We start from the raw sequence: 16686 nt of genomic DNA, 5'->3' as shown, positions 1-16686 counted from the left end.
AAAGTGCAACCATTCACGGCATTCGGCTGAGTAAACAGCCCATGTTACAGGAGCCACAGAACTACAAATGTAGTCACCAGCTAACTCGGGTATAAGCACCAAATATTTGCTGGGCAAGGTATCCCTTCCCGTTCATTGCCCGAAGAGGCTCTGCCGGACTCCTTCGAATCCTGAGAAGAGAAAAAATCTTTTACCAAAACAGGTAGCTCATCCCGCAAGGAGGCCTTCAGCCAAATGTTATAGATTAAACATAACGGAACTAAATGTCTTAGTAACTCCGCCACATCCGAACTCTTAGATGACATCATATTAATGGCTCCGACAAAACCAGGGCTACTTGACAGCAACGTGATCCGCTTATTAGACAAGTCAGACCCCCATAAAGTCATCGCCACTATGACTACAAAAATTCAGTTTAAAACCAATGTGTTATGATTGAGTCACCGAGGAGGAAAAAACAAAAATGCAAGCTCAGCCCAGAAAATCAGAGAGGTTGGAAACTAGCGGATTGCAGACCCCTAATCCTATCACACAACTAGCAGTAGCCGTGGAGTGTTCCTATGGTGATCCTAGACACCTCGTCACAGCCAGAGATCTAAATAAGCCTAAAGAGAGAAAAGGGAAAAACTGACTGCCCCAGAGCAGACCCCAAAGCAATAGGCAGCCCCCAACATATAATGACGGTGAAGCAAAATGAAAACACTAACACAGATATAAAGATAGGATGAGCAAACGATGGGGCCCAAGCTAACTAAAAAGGACAGGACAGAAAAGCTGCTGTCTGCAATCCGAGAAAACCCTGCTAAAAATATTACCAACACAACTGATAAGCAAAAAGGACCCTGAAGTCACTAGACTTCAAACCCTATATCAGCACTCAGAATATTCTGAAAGCAGAGCAAAAGAGAACACTGATCAAGGAATAAGAATCCAGCACACCCCCAGCCAGGGATGGCTGAACTCCAAAACAAGGTAAACAAAACCAAAACTAATAAGTTCAATAGCAGAGCAAAAACTGATCTTTGGGAAGCAGGAATCAGACTGGTCACCAAGAATCCAGCAGAGAAATCACCAGCCACTCAGAAGGGGGTCGGCTGCCTTATATTCAGTCTGAAGTTCCTGTTACCCAGTCACAATCCACCTGATCAGGTGTTTGGTTTCATCCAAATCAGCCTCACTACCTTCCTTCACCAGAAGAGGGAGATCCTCGGACACAAAAGGTGAATGAACAGATGAGCTCACAACACAATGTCTTACTGGTATAGTGGAGGAATGAACCGGGAACCGCTCAGTGACCCAATACTGATGAAAACGAATGTGAAAACTCACGTCCGACACAAAGCCCAAGAACAAACCCACACCGGTTGAAAAAACAAATGGGTCTTGTAAGCAGCAGACGCCATTAAACTGACTCAAAAAACGAAGACAAATCGACAAATCCGCACGTATCGCCGCAGTCACACATATATGCGCGAACGTGGATGAAACACCTTTCATACTGTCATATAACCGCCTACAAAACACCAAACCAATCGGCATAATACGCAGAGCAAAATTGAGGCTGCCTAAAAGTGATTGCAACACTTTTAGGGTGACCTTTGCGGCTGTAAGCACTCACTGGGTGCCAACAATAAGTTTCTCCTCTTTCTCAGTGGAAAGACGAAACTTCATACGCTCAGAATCAATGACTATGCACAAAAATTCAATAACATGACAAGGGCCCACCGATCTCTCAGCAGCCAAGGGACCGCCAAAAGTATCGGCAATATCCCGAAAACCCGACACTAAGCAATGGCAATCAAAAGATTCCGCAAAAACAAAAAACAAAAAAATCATCCAAGTAATATAACATACTACTGGATGCTATGGACTGCTCAGTTACCAACTGTAAGAACGTGGCAAACGCCTCACAATAGTAACAGGATAAGGAAAAGCCCATCGGTAGGCACTTATCGAAGAAAAACATACCTTGGAATTGAAAACCCAGTAAGTCGAAACCGGACGGGGAAACCGGAAAAATCCGAAAGGCAGATTTCACGTCTGCCTTGGCCATCAAGGAATTTTGACCATGTGTACGTAACAGGTTGACGTCGATGTCAAAAGAAGTGTATGAAACCGACGTGTGCAGCAAAGATACTTCATCATTCAACAAACGCCCAGGCGGGTACGATAAATGATGAATAATCTGGAAGGCTCCAGCCTTTTTCTTCGGTACCACACCCAATGGGGAAACTCTAAAATCCGAAAACTGGGGACAACAAAAAGGGCCCTCAATGCAACCTAGAGAAAACTCTTTCTGAATGTAGTCCAAAACAACAGAATCGTGACTGCGGTCCGACACCAAGTTGTCAAATGAACCACCTGGTCCTTGGAAACTCAGCACGAAAAAACCATTTGAAAATCCATTAATGAGCAGGCGCGCCTTCTCCCGATCTGGGTAACTGTCAAGCGAAGGACACATAGCGTCCAACCTCTCCGGCGTTTGTCCCTTTTGAAACAACCTCCGGGAACCGGGGAGTTGTGCATTGGCAGTCTGTTTCTTGAAACACTTAGACGCTGGGTGCATTCTACCACAATAGGAACATTTGTGGTGAAAACGACAAGTGTTTGGCCATTTATACCCAGCGTCATTAAACGAGAAGCACACACCTTTTTTGAAGGGCTGCTGTGATGCAGGCCTCTGGGTCATGTGATGATGGGGCAGCATCAAGTTGATCCACAGCCCCATGTCCTTAACACCCCAACTTACAGTGGAGTGAAGAGCAAGTTTTTGCCTGAACGCTTCATCATAGGCCAACCAAGCATTAACCAAAATTGCGGTACGCTTCCAATATTATATCCTAGTGTTGAAACAAACCAGAACAAAAGGTCATTTTTTTTCTCACTCAACACGGAAGCATAAATAGAGAATGCCTGTATCCAATTGTGGAAAGACTTAAAAGTCTTTCACTTGTCCCAATCTGAATCCATCTTATCTTTCTTATCGGACGCAGGTTTATAATTTGGGAGCAAGGTAAATATATCCATATATTTGTGGCACCCCTGAGACTTCAGTCGCCACTGAGGTACTGCACCTTCTCCTAAGGTGTGGTACCCCACCATCCAGGTAGGGTGGGAACTCTCTTCCACATTCCAACACCTGCACCCCACACACAGGATAGTTCAGCAGGGAACCCATCCATGCTTTATGCTGGAAAGGTCATAGGGTGCCTTTTGTGGTCCCTGGCTTCGTAACACGAGAGGTGCTGGGGAGGCGGGTGGAGTTAGATATAAAAGAGAGGGAAGGTGTAGGATTTCATGTCAGTCAGTCAGTGAGTCAGTCTGACAGGAAGCCACTCAGTGAGGAGTGGGGATCCCTGGAAGAAGGGATGGAGGAAGGAGTGCTGCAGCTGCCCAAGTGAACTGGCCAGCTGGCACGGGAAGGAAGAGAAGGAGAAAGAGACGTAGACTGGAGACTACAGATTCCATAAAAGAGATAGAACAGATCGGAACGAAGGAGAATAGAAGGACGGTGGGAAGCAGATTGAGAAAGAGAGAGAACCCTTCCAGTCCAGAGCGCAAAGGCCGGGGCCCAGTCCCCGAGGTTGATTGGATCTTTATGTCCGGCAACAGACACCAGAGGAGTAGTGAGCCACTAACGCCTTACTCCCATCATAGACTTGGGACACAACAGCAATTGAATAGAGAGCCGTGACACAGAGAGGACTCCCCGAAGCAGGCTACAGCTGTCTGTCATACAAGTAGAAACTAGGAACACCTAGAGAGAGGCATTCAGGGTAACTAAGTACTGGAGTGCTTCGCACCTAAAGGCGCATTGGAGGAGTCGTTCAGTAAGGTACATATTGGCGGAGTGTGGAGGGGAGAATCCTATCCTGCCTGGAGGTTGGCTGGGGCCCTGACCTGAAGAACACAGTGCGGAGGCAGGCAGTTGTGTGAACTGCAAACAGTGAGTAAAGCTTTGGAACCGCATACTCTGGGGTCCTCCAGTTATTCCAGCTCTGCTACACCTGGGTACCTACACCTACACCAACTGCGCCTCCCCGCCATTACTTCATCTACACTGCCCTGGGACTACAGCTCCGCCTGTGGGGAGCTTTACCATCTGAGCTGCGCATACCATCAGTCCCAGAGGATCTGCCCGCATCATCGGCCTAACATCATACTTGCCGAGCACCACAGGTGGCGTCACGAACTATCCATATAAACTATATTACAAACATCACCGCCATTGATGTTGGGCGCCCAGGGCCACGGACCGGGTCACCGCTGCTGTGACACATTCCCCTGACACCGGCCCGATACTGAGTACCCCGCTGCCCTGGGTGTGAGGGCGACCCATATTCTTGCTGCCAAATCTTCTCTTTAACAGAATCTGACAAGTGAAAACCTAATGGTGACATCTTACAAATCATCGCTTCTTTCAGCAAAGATTCAGCTATGCCATGTGACTCTGGTGTATTAGGAGGATGCAGCTGATGCATCGGGTATATACCCGATGTAGCCAAAGCCTGGCTAACTACTTTCTGTATAAACTCATCTACCCCCCTTCATCCAATACAGCAGATCCCCGACACTCGTAGGAAAACAGCTCACCAACTCCTGCAGGAGGGGACAAGACACGATCTCGTGCTCTCATACAGTCCTGGGGGAACGATGTCTCAGGGATTCCCTATTTTCATCGCTGAAGGAGGCATCATGATTAGCCCAAGCCTGGGCCACTGCAGCGCTGACTGCTGGTGCAGTCAGCCTGTGATGTCGATCCTGATGTCGGGGTTCATCAGCTGGCTCCCTGTGGCGTGAGGAAGTAGCGAGCGAAGCAGCCGTCGGTGACACAGGCCGGTCTCTGTAGGCCTCACCTCTGGAACACTTGCTGCTGCTGAGGTCAGGTGCTGTGTTGGGTCCGGAACCCGACGAGAAACCACAGATGGTAGGTCCTGTGACCAACGATAAACCCGCAAGAGTACGGGCCTCCTCTCGTCCTGGTCCACCGTGACAGGACATCTTCCTCCATGCTGTGCTGAAGCCACAGGTCTCCTGACAGGGGATGGATCCAGTGAATAGATGTCCTCGGAGCGCCTCTTCCTCTTCTCCCTGCTCCTGGATGGCCCGTCTAGCGGCAAGGGGTCCTCGGTCACAGCTTCCACCACAGTGGGCTCCATGGGCACAGAGACAGTAGTAGGAACGGAAAGCACAGGGGAACCCATGGCTTCTAAATAGGAATGAAGCCAATCCATGCCATCCTCAGCTGACACACGTCTCTGGACTTCAGCCATGTGCGTGTCCATGGTGACAGAGATACTGAGGCGAAAACCTGAGGGAGGGGTATAAATAGCTCACCTTCCCGCACTTTTTTCACCAAAAAGAGTGACATCTGACAGACGACCAGGTCAGCCTATCAGGGCGATCGCCCATCTCCGTTACTTGACAACAGGGACTGTTAACCCTTTACCATTTTGCTCATGAGGATCCTCATGAGAACTTAAGGTATCTATAAAAACAAAAACTGGAAAACAGCATAATAGTACTAACCCTTGTTTAACATCCTTTAAACTTTAAGTGCTAGAAACCCATGTAGCCCCCGCTCTAATTGCTGTGGGGGCTGTCCAGGAAGCGGTTTTGTTAAAATATCCAGTCAGGTTTATTAAAACTCCATAAACCTGCTTAAGCATAAGCAAACAAAAGAAGAGTCTTTTCATGCAGAAAGTGAAAACACAAAGTAAAATGTCCATGCAATACAGCGGGTCCGCCCGCTCAGGAAAGTGTCCGATTCTTTAGGCCTTAGCACAGACCAACACATAGGAGATCCACACATCTCCAGTCACAGACACTGAATGAGACACTTGGTATCCATTTTATCTGCCAAACCACGCCCCTGGGGTGGGGATATGTTAGCAATCCCACCCATCTCTTTTGACTGCTCATAAAGGCCGACCCTGGAATGGCCTACTAACTCTCTCAGCACTATATGTGCTGGAGCATGCTTTTCCGAGTTCACATCATCAAATCTACCAACCTCAATGATACATATCTACCCTCAAGGACCTGTCTGGCGGCCATCCTCCAGTAGCTTAGAATTTACTTATTTCATATTACATAAAAAAAAAATGTGTTATTGGATATGTAAAGTATGGGTCCTTGTTGCACTTTTGGCATACCCAAAGGCTCAGTACATTGTTCTACCCCTCAGTTAAAATCCTTAACACCACCCCTTAAGGTTGCTTTAGAGTTTTGCCTGACTTGATTCCTCAGCCTGTCATACACTGACACTGCATAAGAAAAACAATCACACAGTGTCAGCGCGTGCAGGCACATTCTTATCCCGCTCTCCTGTCTGCAGCAAACCTTTGCTGCACACAAGATTACATAGTAGTGGGTTACTGATCCAGACAGTAGACAGGGATGAGAACGTGCACACACCGACACTGTGTGCCCGCACTCACTTGGTTCCTGCAGTGTCAGTATGTGCATGCTCTCATCCCTCTCTCTCTTGTTAGCAATTGTTGCCCACTTTTGTTTGATCCTGTGTGCAGTGTATGGACACGGGAATTTTTAAAGTCAGTATGGCTTGTGGCTGCATTGCTAAATGCAACACAGTGTACTGCTTTGATGTTAGTGGCCTGTTCAAATGGATGGGTCACACCGTGGCTGGAAACCTCTACAGCCTTGTGCCTCTGCAGTCTTCCACAGCTGCTTTCCTGAAAGATAAAGTGATTGTGCAGGAAAACAGTAAGAAGACTTCAGCAGGATAGGGTTGCTGCAGTTTGTAAATGCAGCCTGAGGGCTCATTCCCACTTGCGATGAAATCGGACGAACGCAATCCGATAAATCGTATTGAATTTGGACCAATGTTATTCTATGATTGTGTGTTCATCTGCGTTTTTTTTTCCAGATCAGATCACGATCAGACTGGAAAACAGTTGCAGGATGCTGCGATTGTAATCGGAATTCGGATTGCATCCTGCAATAGAAGTCAATGGGTGCGAGAAAAAAAATTACACAGCACTCGGACCATGCGAGTGCTGTCCGATTTTTACACACCGATCGCACAATATATTTGCCACCGGGTCCAATTTTTGGAAATCCTTGTCGTGATAGGAAAGGCTTTCTTGTCACAGCTCCTTCCTTTAGGTTTATTTGTATAAGCTGACTTAGATACTCACAGTACCAAAATGTTGATATTGATGTAGCAATTGCTCCCATTTTTTACAGACCCAGTGTGAACAAGATCAGTGTGGTCCTAGGACAGAATGTGTTCAACACGTCAGATTATCGGACTGCCACGTTCACAGTGCAGAAATACATTATCCATAAAGGCTTTTCTGATGAGACATATCACAATGATATAGGTATGATGTGAGGAGCCAGGTAGCTGCAGGAATATTATGACACAAGTGATGCAGCTCTTACATTAGGCCAGGGACAATCCGGCACATTGGCAGTTTCTTGTGGTCCAATGTGTGTGGAGACTATATGGCTGTGTGCTTGATTTTATGCATCCGTTTGTTTTGCGTATGGCTGAAACACCTGAATCCAGTAATAACAAGTGTCCAGACATTTAGGCTGGCATTGCATGGCGACTTTAGCCATTTGTCAAACAGCCACAGTTCGGTAAGTATCGCAATATGAGTGAATTGGGTCACATTTTGACTCTGAGGGTACTGCGGCTGTGACAAGCCAGTCGCATGAAGGCCAACCCCATGAGTCAAAGTTGCCATGTAGCCCCTTTCTTAGCAGTATTATAAGCCTGAGTTCACATGATTGTATTTCATGGATCGTATATGGACCATCTAAGGGCCCCATCACACATAGCGACTCACCAGCGATCCCGACAACTTTATCAACTTGTCGGGATCGCTGGTGTGTCCCTACATGATCGATGGTGAGCTGTCAAACAGGCAGCTTCACCAGCGATCAGCACCAGCGACGTCGAGCGGGCGCGTCACTGTGTACGTTAGTTACCAGCGCGCTGGTGCAGGGAGCTGGTAACTAAGGTACACATCGGGTTTCTAAGCAGCGCGCGTCACTTAGAAACCCGATGTGTACCTTGGTTACCAGCTCCCTGCATCAGCGCGCTGGTAACTAAGGTACACATCGGGTTGCTAAGCACAGCGCGCTGCTTAGAAACCTTGCATTTACCTTAGTCACCAGCGCGCTGATCGCTGGTCTCCCGCATGTCACTCGATGCGTGCTGGCCATCGGGAGACCAGCGATCAAAAAATGTCCTGGCCATTTCTGGACGATCAGCGATACCCGGCAGGGGGGGCCAGTTGCTGGTCAGTGTCACACACAGCGATCTCGCTGGTGAGATCGCTGTTGCGTCACAAAACTTGTGACTCAGCAGCGATCTTGCTAGCGAGATCGCTATGTGTGACGGCTGGGGGCTTTAGTCTCATAGACTTTGAGGCTGTGAATTCGGGTCGGGAGATATGTGGACAGTCCGGGCATTGCTGTCCATATACAGACCATGAACCCAGCCAAAGGTCTTATTCACACATCTGTGTTGTCATCCTTGTGCTGTGAGTGTTTTCCACCCTCAGTATACTGACACATTATAATATATGCATATAAAATGGGTGCATTAACAAAAACCAAATGAAAATAAAATCCAGCATACATAAGAAAAATGGTCAATTTCTGTGGCTGTAAAAAGACATGGATAAGTTCTAAGATTCAAAGTTCATATGGGTTTTCTTCTTGTGCGCAGACCGATAAAAGCAGACCGATATCATCAATGTGCTGGATCCATTTTTCATCAGTTTTTGGTGCATATTTTCCTCTGGGAATTCATGTGATGAATGAGTGGTTCACTTCTTTTAAAGGGTATCTGTCACCAGGTTTTTTCTACATCATCTGAGAGCAGCATAATGTAGAGAAAGAGACCCTGATTTCTGCGATGTATCACTTTGTGCCACCGTTGTGATACAATCAGAGTTCTTAGATGAATCAGCACTCAGAGAGCTAACCCTGCACACACCAGGCTCTCTGTGTACATTGTCTATTGACAGTGAGCTGCTTATCAGAGGAAGGGGCGTGTTCAGATGACTTGGCACAAGGTCACTAGTCTGGGCAATGATGTCCCAGTGAAAAAACCTTCATTGTGTAAACAGCAGTCAGTGAAATAAACGACACATCGTTGAAATCTGTGTTTTAACCCCTACCTCATGCTTTCCTCAGATTATATAGCAAAATCCTGCTGACTGACTCCCTTTAATCACTTCAGGGTTTCCGAACCTTGAATGACATAAGAGGGAACATGTGCACATCCCTCTTTTTCCTAAAGTGTCATCTCTGGCTTCTACTGCATGATTTTTTCCGCCATTTTTTAAATTTCATTTTTAAGATAGTAGCCTGAAGAATGGTCTAGTCAGGTCACCTCAAAAGCTATAAATCAACTTAAAGAAGTTACAAATAATGGAACATATACCGTATTCCTTTTTTGGGGCTTTTTTAGAGTTTTTTTTCAGGCAGATTCCAGGTGGCATCCGCCTAAAAAAGACGTTCTATGCACATACCCATGGCGGACGGTAAATTCTTTTTTTATTTTTCTAATGACAGGTTACCTTTCAGACTGCGCACACAGCATCTTTTATACCCAGGCAAAGTCACGCTGTTTTTAAAGCAGAAGATGCTTCAGGAAACTGTGGCTTTTTTCCTGAATCATCCTTTGTAACGGTTTTCCAATAATTTCTAAAACTTTTCTTTTTAAGTTTTTTAATCACAAGTGTTTTCTCTTCGTTTTACTCTCATTTTCCAGCGAGTTTTTTACTCCATAGAATAATGAGGAAACAGCTTGTGTTTTTTAACCCTTTCGCGCCAGAACCTGTTTTTGCCTACGTGACCTGGCCAATTTTTTCAATTCTGACCAGTGTCACTTTATGAGGTCATAACTCTAGAACGCTTCAATGGATCCTGCTGATTCTGACACGTTTTCTCGTGACATATTGTACTTCATGATAGTGGTACAATTTCTTAGATTTGACTTGTGCTTATTTGTTAAAAAAATCGAAATTTGGCGAAAATTTTTCAATTTTTCAATTTTCATCTTTTAATTTTTATGCCCTTAAATCAGAGAGTCATATCACACAAAATAGTTAATAAATAACATTTCCCACATGTCTACTTTACATATGCACAATTTTGGAAACATAATTTTTTTTGTTAGGAAGTTATAAGGGTTAAAAGTTGACCAGCGCTTTCTCATTTTCCAAACAAAATTTACAAAACCATTTTTTTAGGGACCACCTCACATTTGAAGTGAGTTTGGGGGGTCAATATGACAGAAAATACCCAAAAGTGACACCACTATAAAAACTGCACCCCTCAATGAACTCAAAATCACATTCAAGAAGTTTATTAACCCTTCAGGTGCTTCACATGAATGAATGGAATGTGTAAGGAAAAAATAAACATTTAACTTTTTTTCACAAACATTTTAATTCAGAACCTTTTTTTTATTTTTACAAGTGTAAAAAGAGAAAATGAACTGCAAAATTTTTTGTGCAATTTCTCCCGAATACGCCGATACCCCATATGTGGGGCTAAACCACTATTTGGGCACACGGTAGAGATCAGAAGGGAAGGAGCGCCGTTTGACTTTTTCAATGCAGAATTGGCTGGAATTGAGATCAGACGCCATGTCGCATTTGGAGAGCCCCTGATGTACCTAAACAGTGGAAACCCCCCCACAAATTACAACGTTTTTGAAACTAGACCCCTTAAGGAACTTATCTAGATGTGTTGAGCACTTTGAACCCCCAAGTGCTTCACAGAAGTTTATAATGTAGAGGCATGAAAATAAAAAATGATTTTCTTTCCACAAAAATGATCTTTTAGCCCCCAAGTTTTTATTTTCACAAGGGTAACAGGAGAAATTGGACCCTAAAAGTTGTTGTCCAATTTGTCCTGAGTACTCTGGTACCCCATATGTGGGAGAAAACTACTGTTTGGGCACACGGTAGGGCTCGGAAGGGAAGTAGTGATGATCTGGAATGCAGACTTTGATGGAATGGTCTGCGGGTGTCATGTTGCGTTTGCAGAGCCCCTAATTTGCCTAAACAGTGGAAACCCCCAATTCTAATTCCAACCCTAACCCCAACACACCCCTTACCCTAATCCCAACCCGAGCCATAAACCTAACCACAAACCAACCCCAACACACCCCTAACCCTAATCCCAACCCTAACCCTAGCCCTAACCCTCACTCTAGCCCTAACCCTAGCCCTAACCCTAACTCTAGCCCTAACCCTAACCCTAACTCTAGCCCTAACCCTAGCCCTAACCCTAGCCCTAACCTGCATACCTGCTTTTTTTTTTCTTTACTTTTTTTTTGTGACAAGATCGCTGCCCTGCGATCTGACTCATAGTAACGCCACTTCTCTGATCTCGCACTGACAGGATGTTAAAAATACTTATTCTTGTATATTTATTTATTCAGGAGTTGTTACCAGATGTGATTCTCTAAAGGAAATTTCACAAAGTTTCTTATAAAAAAATGTAGTGGTTTATTTGGATTCTTTCACCAAAAAAAGATCATTATAGTGAAATATTAAAATAGGTAAAATAGTTATAAAGAGATTGTCCATTTGTTCATCGCAAAGCTTGTTCCATTTCTTTCCATGGATGGTAAATGACATCTGTATCTGTTAGAAGCATCGTAGAAGCCACATGGGTTAACTTGCATATCATCTGTCCATTCAACGTAGTGGCCGAAGAGAGAGAGAGCGCCCTCCTCCTTCCTGCAGGCCATGAATTATATACGTCCTACAGAGCACGTGTTCTCTCTATATGGGGTTGACATTCACCATGAGCTAAATACAGAAATAACCTGTCAGCTAAACCTTCCACAAAAGCAATGTGCTCAGTACAGAACTGAAAATAATAAGAAATATAAATTAATAATATTTAACACAGGAGATCAGAGGAGAAGCAGCGTTACTGTGTGACAAGATCGCTGCCTGGCACATAGTAACGCCACTTCTCCTCTGATCTGGCACTGACAGGAGATCAGAGGAGAAGTTGCGTTACAATGAGTCAGATCACCTGGAAGCAAGCAGCTTTCCCAGCGAGCTCTCTCATTGGCTGCTGTGATGCTAACGTCATCAGGACCTGAACCAATCAGGTCTCGATGAGGTCGGGGGTCACAGCAAGCATTGTGTGCCGGGATTCCTGCATTATAAGGTATGTGGGGGTCCCGGGGGGGCACAAAACCACTGACAGTAGATAAACGTCGGCGCTGCACAAAGCCCAGCTAACGCCGACGTATATCTACCGTTGGCGGTAGGAAAGCGGTTAAAGCAAAGACGCTGACAAAACGCTTTTAGCTGTCCCACTGACAGATGCCAGAAACATGGACAGGTCACTTCTTTTTAACCATTTAGCATTTTTAGAAACCTGAAGCAATTAAATGTTGTTTAAAAGTCTGAACATATGAACAGCAAGCCATATTTCTATAGAAATGCATATTTTCTTTTCAGTGTTTTCTAATTGGCATCTCAGGTAGCTTTTATGGTGGAATTCAACTGAAAAGATGTTGTATGTACACACCCTAAAACATAAGTTTACTGTATGTACATGCGCAGAGTTTTTTGAGGCAGTCAAAAAGCTTCTATTTTTCAAGCAGAAACTGCTTTTGCTAACTGTCCTGTTTTGGCGAGCTTTTGGAGATTTTCTTTTCCTGAAGAACTTTTGAAGTGCTTTAAGAGTATTGTTTGCAGGCTTTTGGTTGCCTAGTTTCGAAAGATTTCCTTCAAGATTCACATCAAAGACGTGACATGTGCTTTCTTTTTTCTACCAGGCGTGTCATGAACACCACTCCCTCAGGACACATGCTTCGAACAGGGCTGGCATTAGTGGCAGGCAGACTAGGCAGCTGCCTAGGGACCCCGCTCCCTCAGAGGCCCCCAGCAAGTGGAGTGTAATGACCAGAGGTCCAAATAAAATCCAGTGGGTCACAAACCGAGACTGAGGCAGAAATCCCAAAAGAGTCTTTACTCAAACAGCAGATAAAGTAGAACTTAGCATATGGAAGAAACAGATTGAATGCCCTTATACAGTACACTCACTCAGCTGGTGCTGAAATCACTATGCCAATTCAAAGTTCCCTTAAGAGTGTATTACACTGGGATTTGAAATAAATTTACCTATCAGAAAGGTCAATTCAGGTACTCAGAGAACAGGTGTAAATCGAATGTAGTGATATCAAGGAACCCCCTGGAATGGCACACTGAGTATAACATACACAAATCTACAATAACAATACATATAAATATAATACAAAGGTCCTTAAGTGCTTCAACTAGGGATACCCGGGTATCTATGACTATGGTACCTTTAACCTGAGGTGAGTCTCCTCTCAGGCATATAGATTGCCTCGGCTGCAGCCAGTCCCAAAATCTTCAGCGTCAATCAGTTGCAGCAACACAAGGTTCCTCGTCTTGTTGGCTGGTGCCGAGTCCAAACGCCAGGGACTTATAGTTCTGTAGCCTCAAGATGCCGGTCCTCCTGTAGTCCTCACAAATTCTCCTAGAAGCAATACGCCTGTTTCTGAATAAAATGTCTGTCCAACATTGCTTCTCAGCTCATCACAACAGGGACTCCACAGAGCTCCACAGTCACACAGCTCTCAGGAATGCTCAGCCTTTGTTCCACAGCAAGGCCTCAGGCTCCCAAAATGAAGGGGTTCCAGTAAACAGTCTCTTACAGCGTTTAATCTCTTTGTTTCTCACAAGCTGCTCCACACACACAGTCTCTTTCAGGGCAGTCTCTCTTTTCTGCTGGAAGCTTCCTTTACAGCTCTAGACAGCCAATACTAGGCCCCACTCCCAGCACACTCAGTTTCCCAGGCACTTGCAGCACCTGCTCTTAGCTGTAGCAGGGAAACACCACAGGGTCCCAGTGCTCTCCTGGTGTAATCACAGTTCACCCTCTTAGATGGAGTGCCACTAATATCAGCACACCACATGGCCGCTATGGGGCCCGTAATTCGGGGAGGGGTGCCCGGGGCCAGCGCTGATCCCCCCCCTTGCCACATTCAACTGTATCGGCATCATAGATGATACAGTTGACAGCAATTCCCCTCTGTCCCATCATTCCCCTCTGACGCAGCAGGTGCATGATGACGTCACTTCATCGCACTCCTACTGTGGGTCGGGCAGCAGTGCGGCTGCTGAGGCAGGAGCCGAGTCTTGAGCTGTGTGGGAAAGGAGAAGGAGAGGTGAGGATTGTGTGTGTGTGTTTTTTAAATATATCAGTGACTGAGTACTGAACTGTGGGGCTGGATTATATTACATGGGGGTCTACATTATATTCTATAGGGGGCTGCATTATACCCTATGAGGGGGCTACATTATATTTTATGGGGGGGTGCCTGCATTATACAATATGAGTGGGCTACTTTATATTCTATGGGGGGGCTGCATTATGCTATATGAGGGGTCTGCTTTAAGCTATATGAGCTTGAGCTTGACTTGAGTTGGTACACATGCAGAACATAAACTCTTGTTCACATTGGCCACAAAACATATACAACCTACAGGAGAAAAATGAGCAAAACCACTGCTGTAACTAAGTAAATAAAAAGCAAAAAGTGCATTTAAATAACAGAGTTTTTAGTAATACTTTTTTTTATCAAAAATAGCATAAGTCATTCCACCACGACAAGGTAACTCTGATCGGGACAGTCCTATACTAATATTAAAAACCTTACCTTGTGTTAATGTTGACCTCAGTGTGTGAATAAGGGAATAAGGGCAGACAAAAAAACTGGGCCCAACCAGTGGAACACCAGTCTGGGGAAGCCTTATATACAATTTCCAGCTCAGGAGAGGGAGTTCACACCCCGGCTTGCACAGAATGCAATAATACAAAGAAAAAACACAAAAATTGAGATTGACTTGAGTAGGTACACATGCAGAACAAAAACGTATGTTCACATTGACCACAAAACATATAAAACCTACAAGAGAAAAATGAGCACAAACCCTGTTAGTGGCCGGGTTCCTGTCGCTGCACAGCAGGAATCCCGAGTCTTGCCTTTGGCACTCTCCCATTCCTCTCCAGCCGCAGAGGAGGCTGCTCAGCAGACTCGTCAATCCTGGCGCTCTGCTCAGACTAGCACTGTGGGTTTGGTTGCTGCTGCCACCTCTGGTCCAGCTATAGCAATGCATGCTGGTTAGCAGTGAGCTCCTCCAGGGACTAAGTCCTCCTTTCGGTCCACTGAGTATGCCCGTGGGACGATCTCTCATTGGAGATCGGAGGTCACATGCTCAGGTCCTTCTCCAGCTCAGACTGGACCATCAGGAAGGTCCCGGAAGGACACTGCTATGAAAGGTTCCGATGGCCGCTCTGCCATGCGCTAGTATATACTCTAACTGTATTTTGTGTGAGTGATGATGAATGCATGAAACTGGTGACTGACTCATTAAGTCTCCCCTCCCTTGGATGCGCATGCTATAGGGCTACAGAGTTAGAGTCAGCGCCTACTAGTGGATTGGTCTGCGCCACTGTGCTTCCACATCTCAGCACCTCACTCAGCGCCATATGGTGCCGTCCTGCTCTGGGCACCTTTAGTATCACATTTAGCGGCTGCATCCACCAGTGCGACGCCGTGCGCAAGTCTAGTGCTTTCCTCCCTTGTCTGTGTGATTAGTGGAGTCCGCCAGAGCGGCGCAGTTTGCACATAGTGCGCTTTATTTATTAATTTAGGTTCTTCCTGGCACCACAGTTGCAGTGCCGAGCACTAGTGTGACTAGCAGGACTCTAACCCAGTGTCTCAGGGGTAGAGTTCTGTGTCCATACAACAGTGCTTACATTGCCTAGTTCTGTGAGCATAAACAAGCTGCGGCATTTGTGTTTGGCGGTCGGGCAGCTCTTTGAGGTAACAGAGTCCGCCTTTGTACACACTAGGTGGAGTTAACCTCGAGTGTTCCTCTATTGTACCACAATATAACGTCCGCCATTAGCGAGCAGCAGTTACCATCTCTGCACGGTGGACCCCGGGCTGTGAGCGCACCTTATACCTTCTTTATTATTTGGTGCTTTCTGCCAGCCCGTAACAAACCGTGCTGTAACTAAGTAAATAAAAAGCAAAAAGTGCATTTAAAGTCGAGCTCAATTTTTGTGTTTTTTCTGTGTATTATTCTGTGCAAGCCGGGGTATGGTACACCTCTCCTGAGCTGGAAATTTTATATAAGGCCTCCCCTGACTGCTGTCTACTGGTTGGGCCCAGTCCTTTTGTCTGCCCTTATTCACACACTGAGGTCAACATTGACACATGGTAAGGTTTTTATCATTAGACATTGTAGGACTGTCCCGATCAGAATTACCTTGTCATGGTGGGATAGCTTTTCTGCTATTTTTGATCAAAAAAAGTATTACTAAAAACTTTTTATTTACTTAGTTACAGCAGAGTTTTTGCTCATTTTTTCTTGCAGGTTTTAAAATATGTAATAATAAAAGGACACACATACTAGCAAAACAGTATAAAATAAACAGGAAAAAATAAAGATACTTCTTACGGATTGGATCCGTGAAAGCTTCTGTTGGCGGCAAACGCAATGGGAAATGTGGACAGATATGCAATACTCATTGGTTCTCCTGGGGTCTGACGTGGATATTCCATAGACGGCATGTTATAAAAGGTCTCACCAGACTGAGATAAGAGGGGGATGGCTGATTAGATTCAATTCT

General features: G+C 45.4%; 1 protein-coding gene across 2 annotated transcripts in view; it reads left to right on the top strand.

Moving 5' to 3' along the window:
• Window positions 1-16686, top strand: part of F12 (coagulation factor XII) — a 163894-nt gene that overhangs the window by 121933 nt on the left and 25275 nt on the right. For both annotated transcript variants that reach the window (XM_073566912.1, XM_073566995.1), the window contains exon 11: window positions 7210-7346. In XM_073566912.1, the coding sequence (XP_073423013.1) occupies window positions 7210-7346 (137 nt within the window). The remainder of the gene's footprint in view (window positions 1-7209; window positions 7347-16686) is intronic.

This window comes from Dendrobates tinctorius, unplaced genomic scaffold (assembly GCF_039654945.1).
Source record: "Dendrobates tinctorius isolate UK_male_01 unplaced genomic scaffold, ASM3965494v1 ptg000001l, whole genome shotgun sequence".
NCBI lineage: Eukaryota > Metazoa > Chordata > Amphibia > Anura > Dendrobatidae > Dendrobates > Dendrobates tinctorius.
The sequence above is the reverse complement of the archived record's forward strand: the minus strand, read 5'-3'. Positions and strand labels throughout refer to the sequence as shown.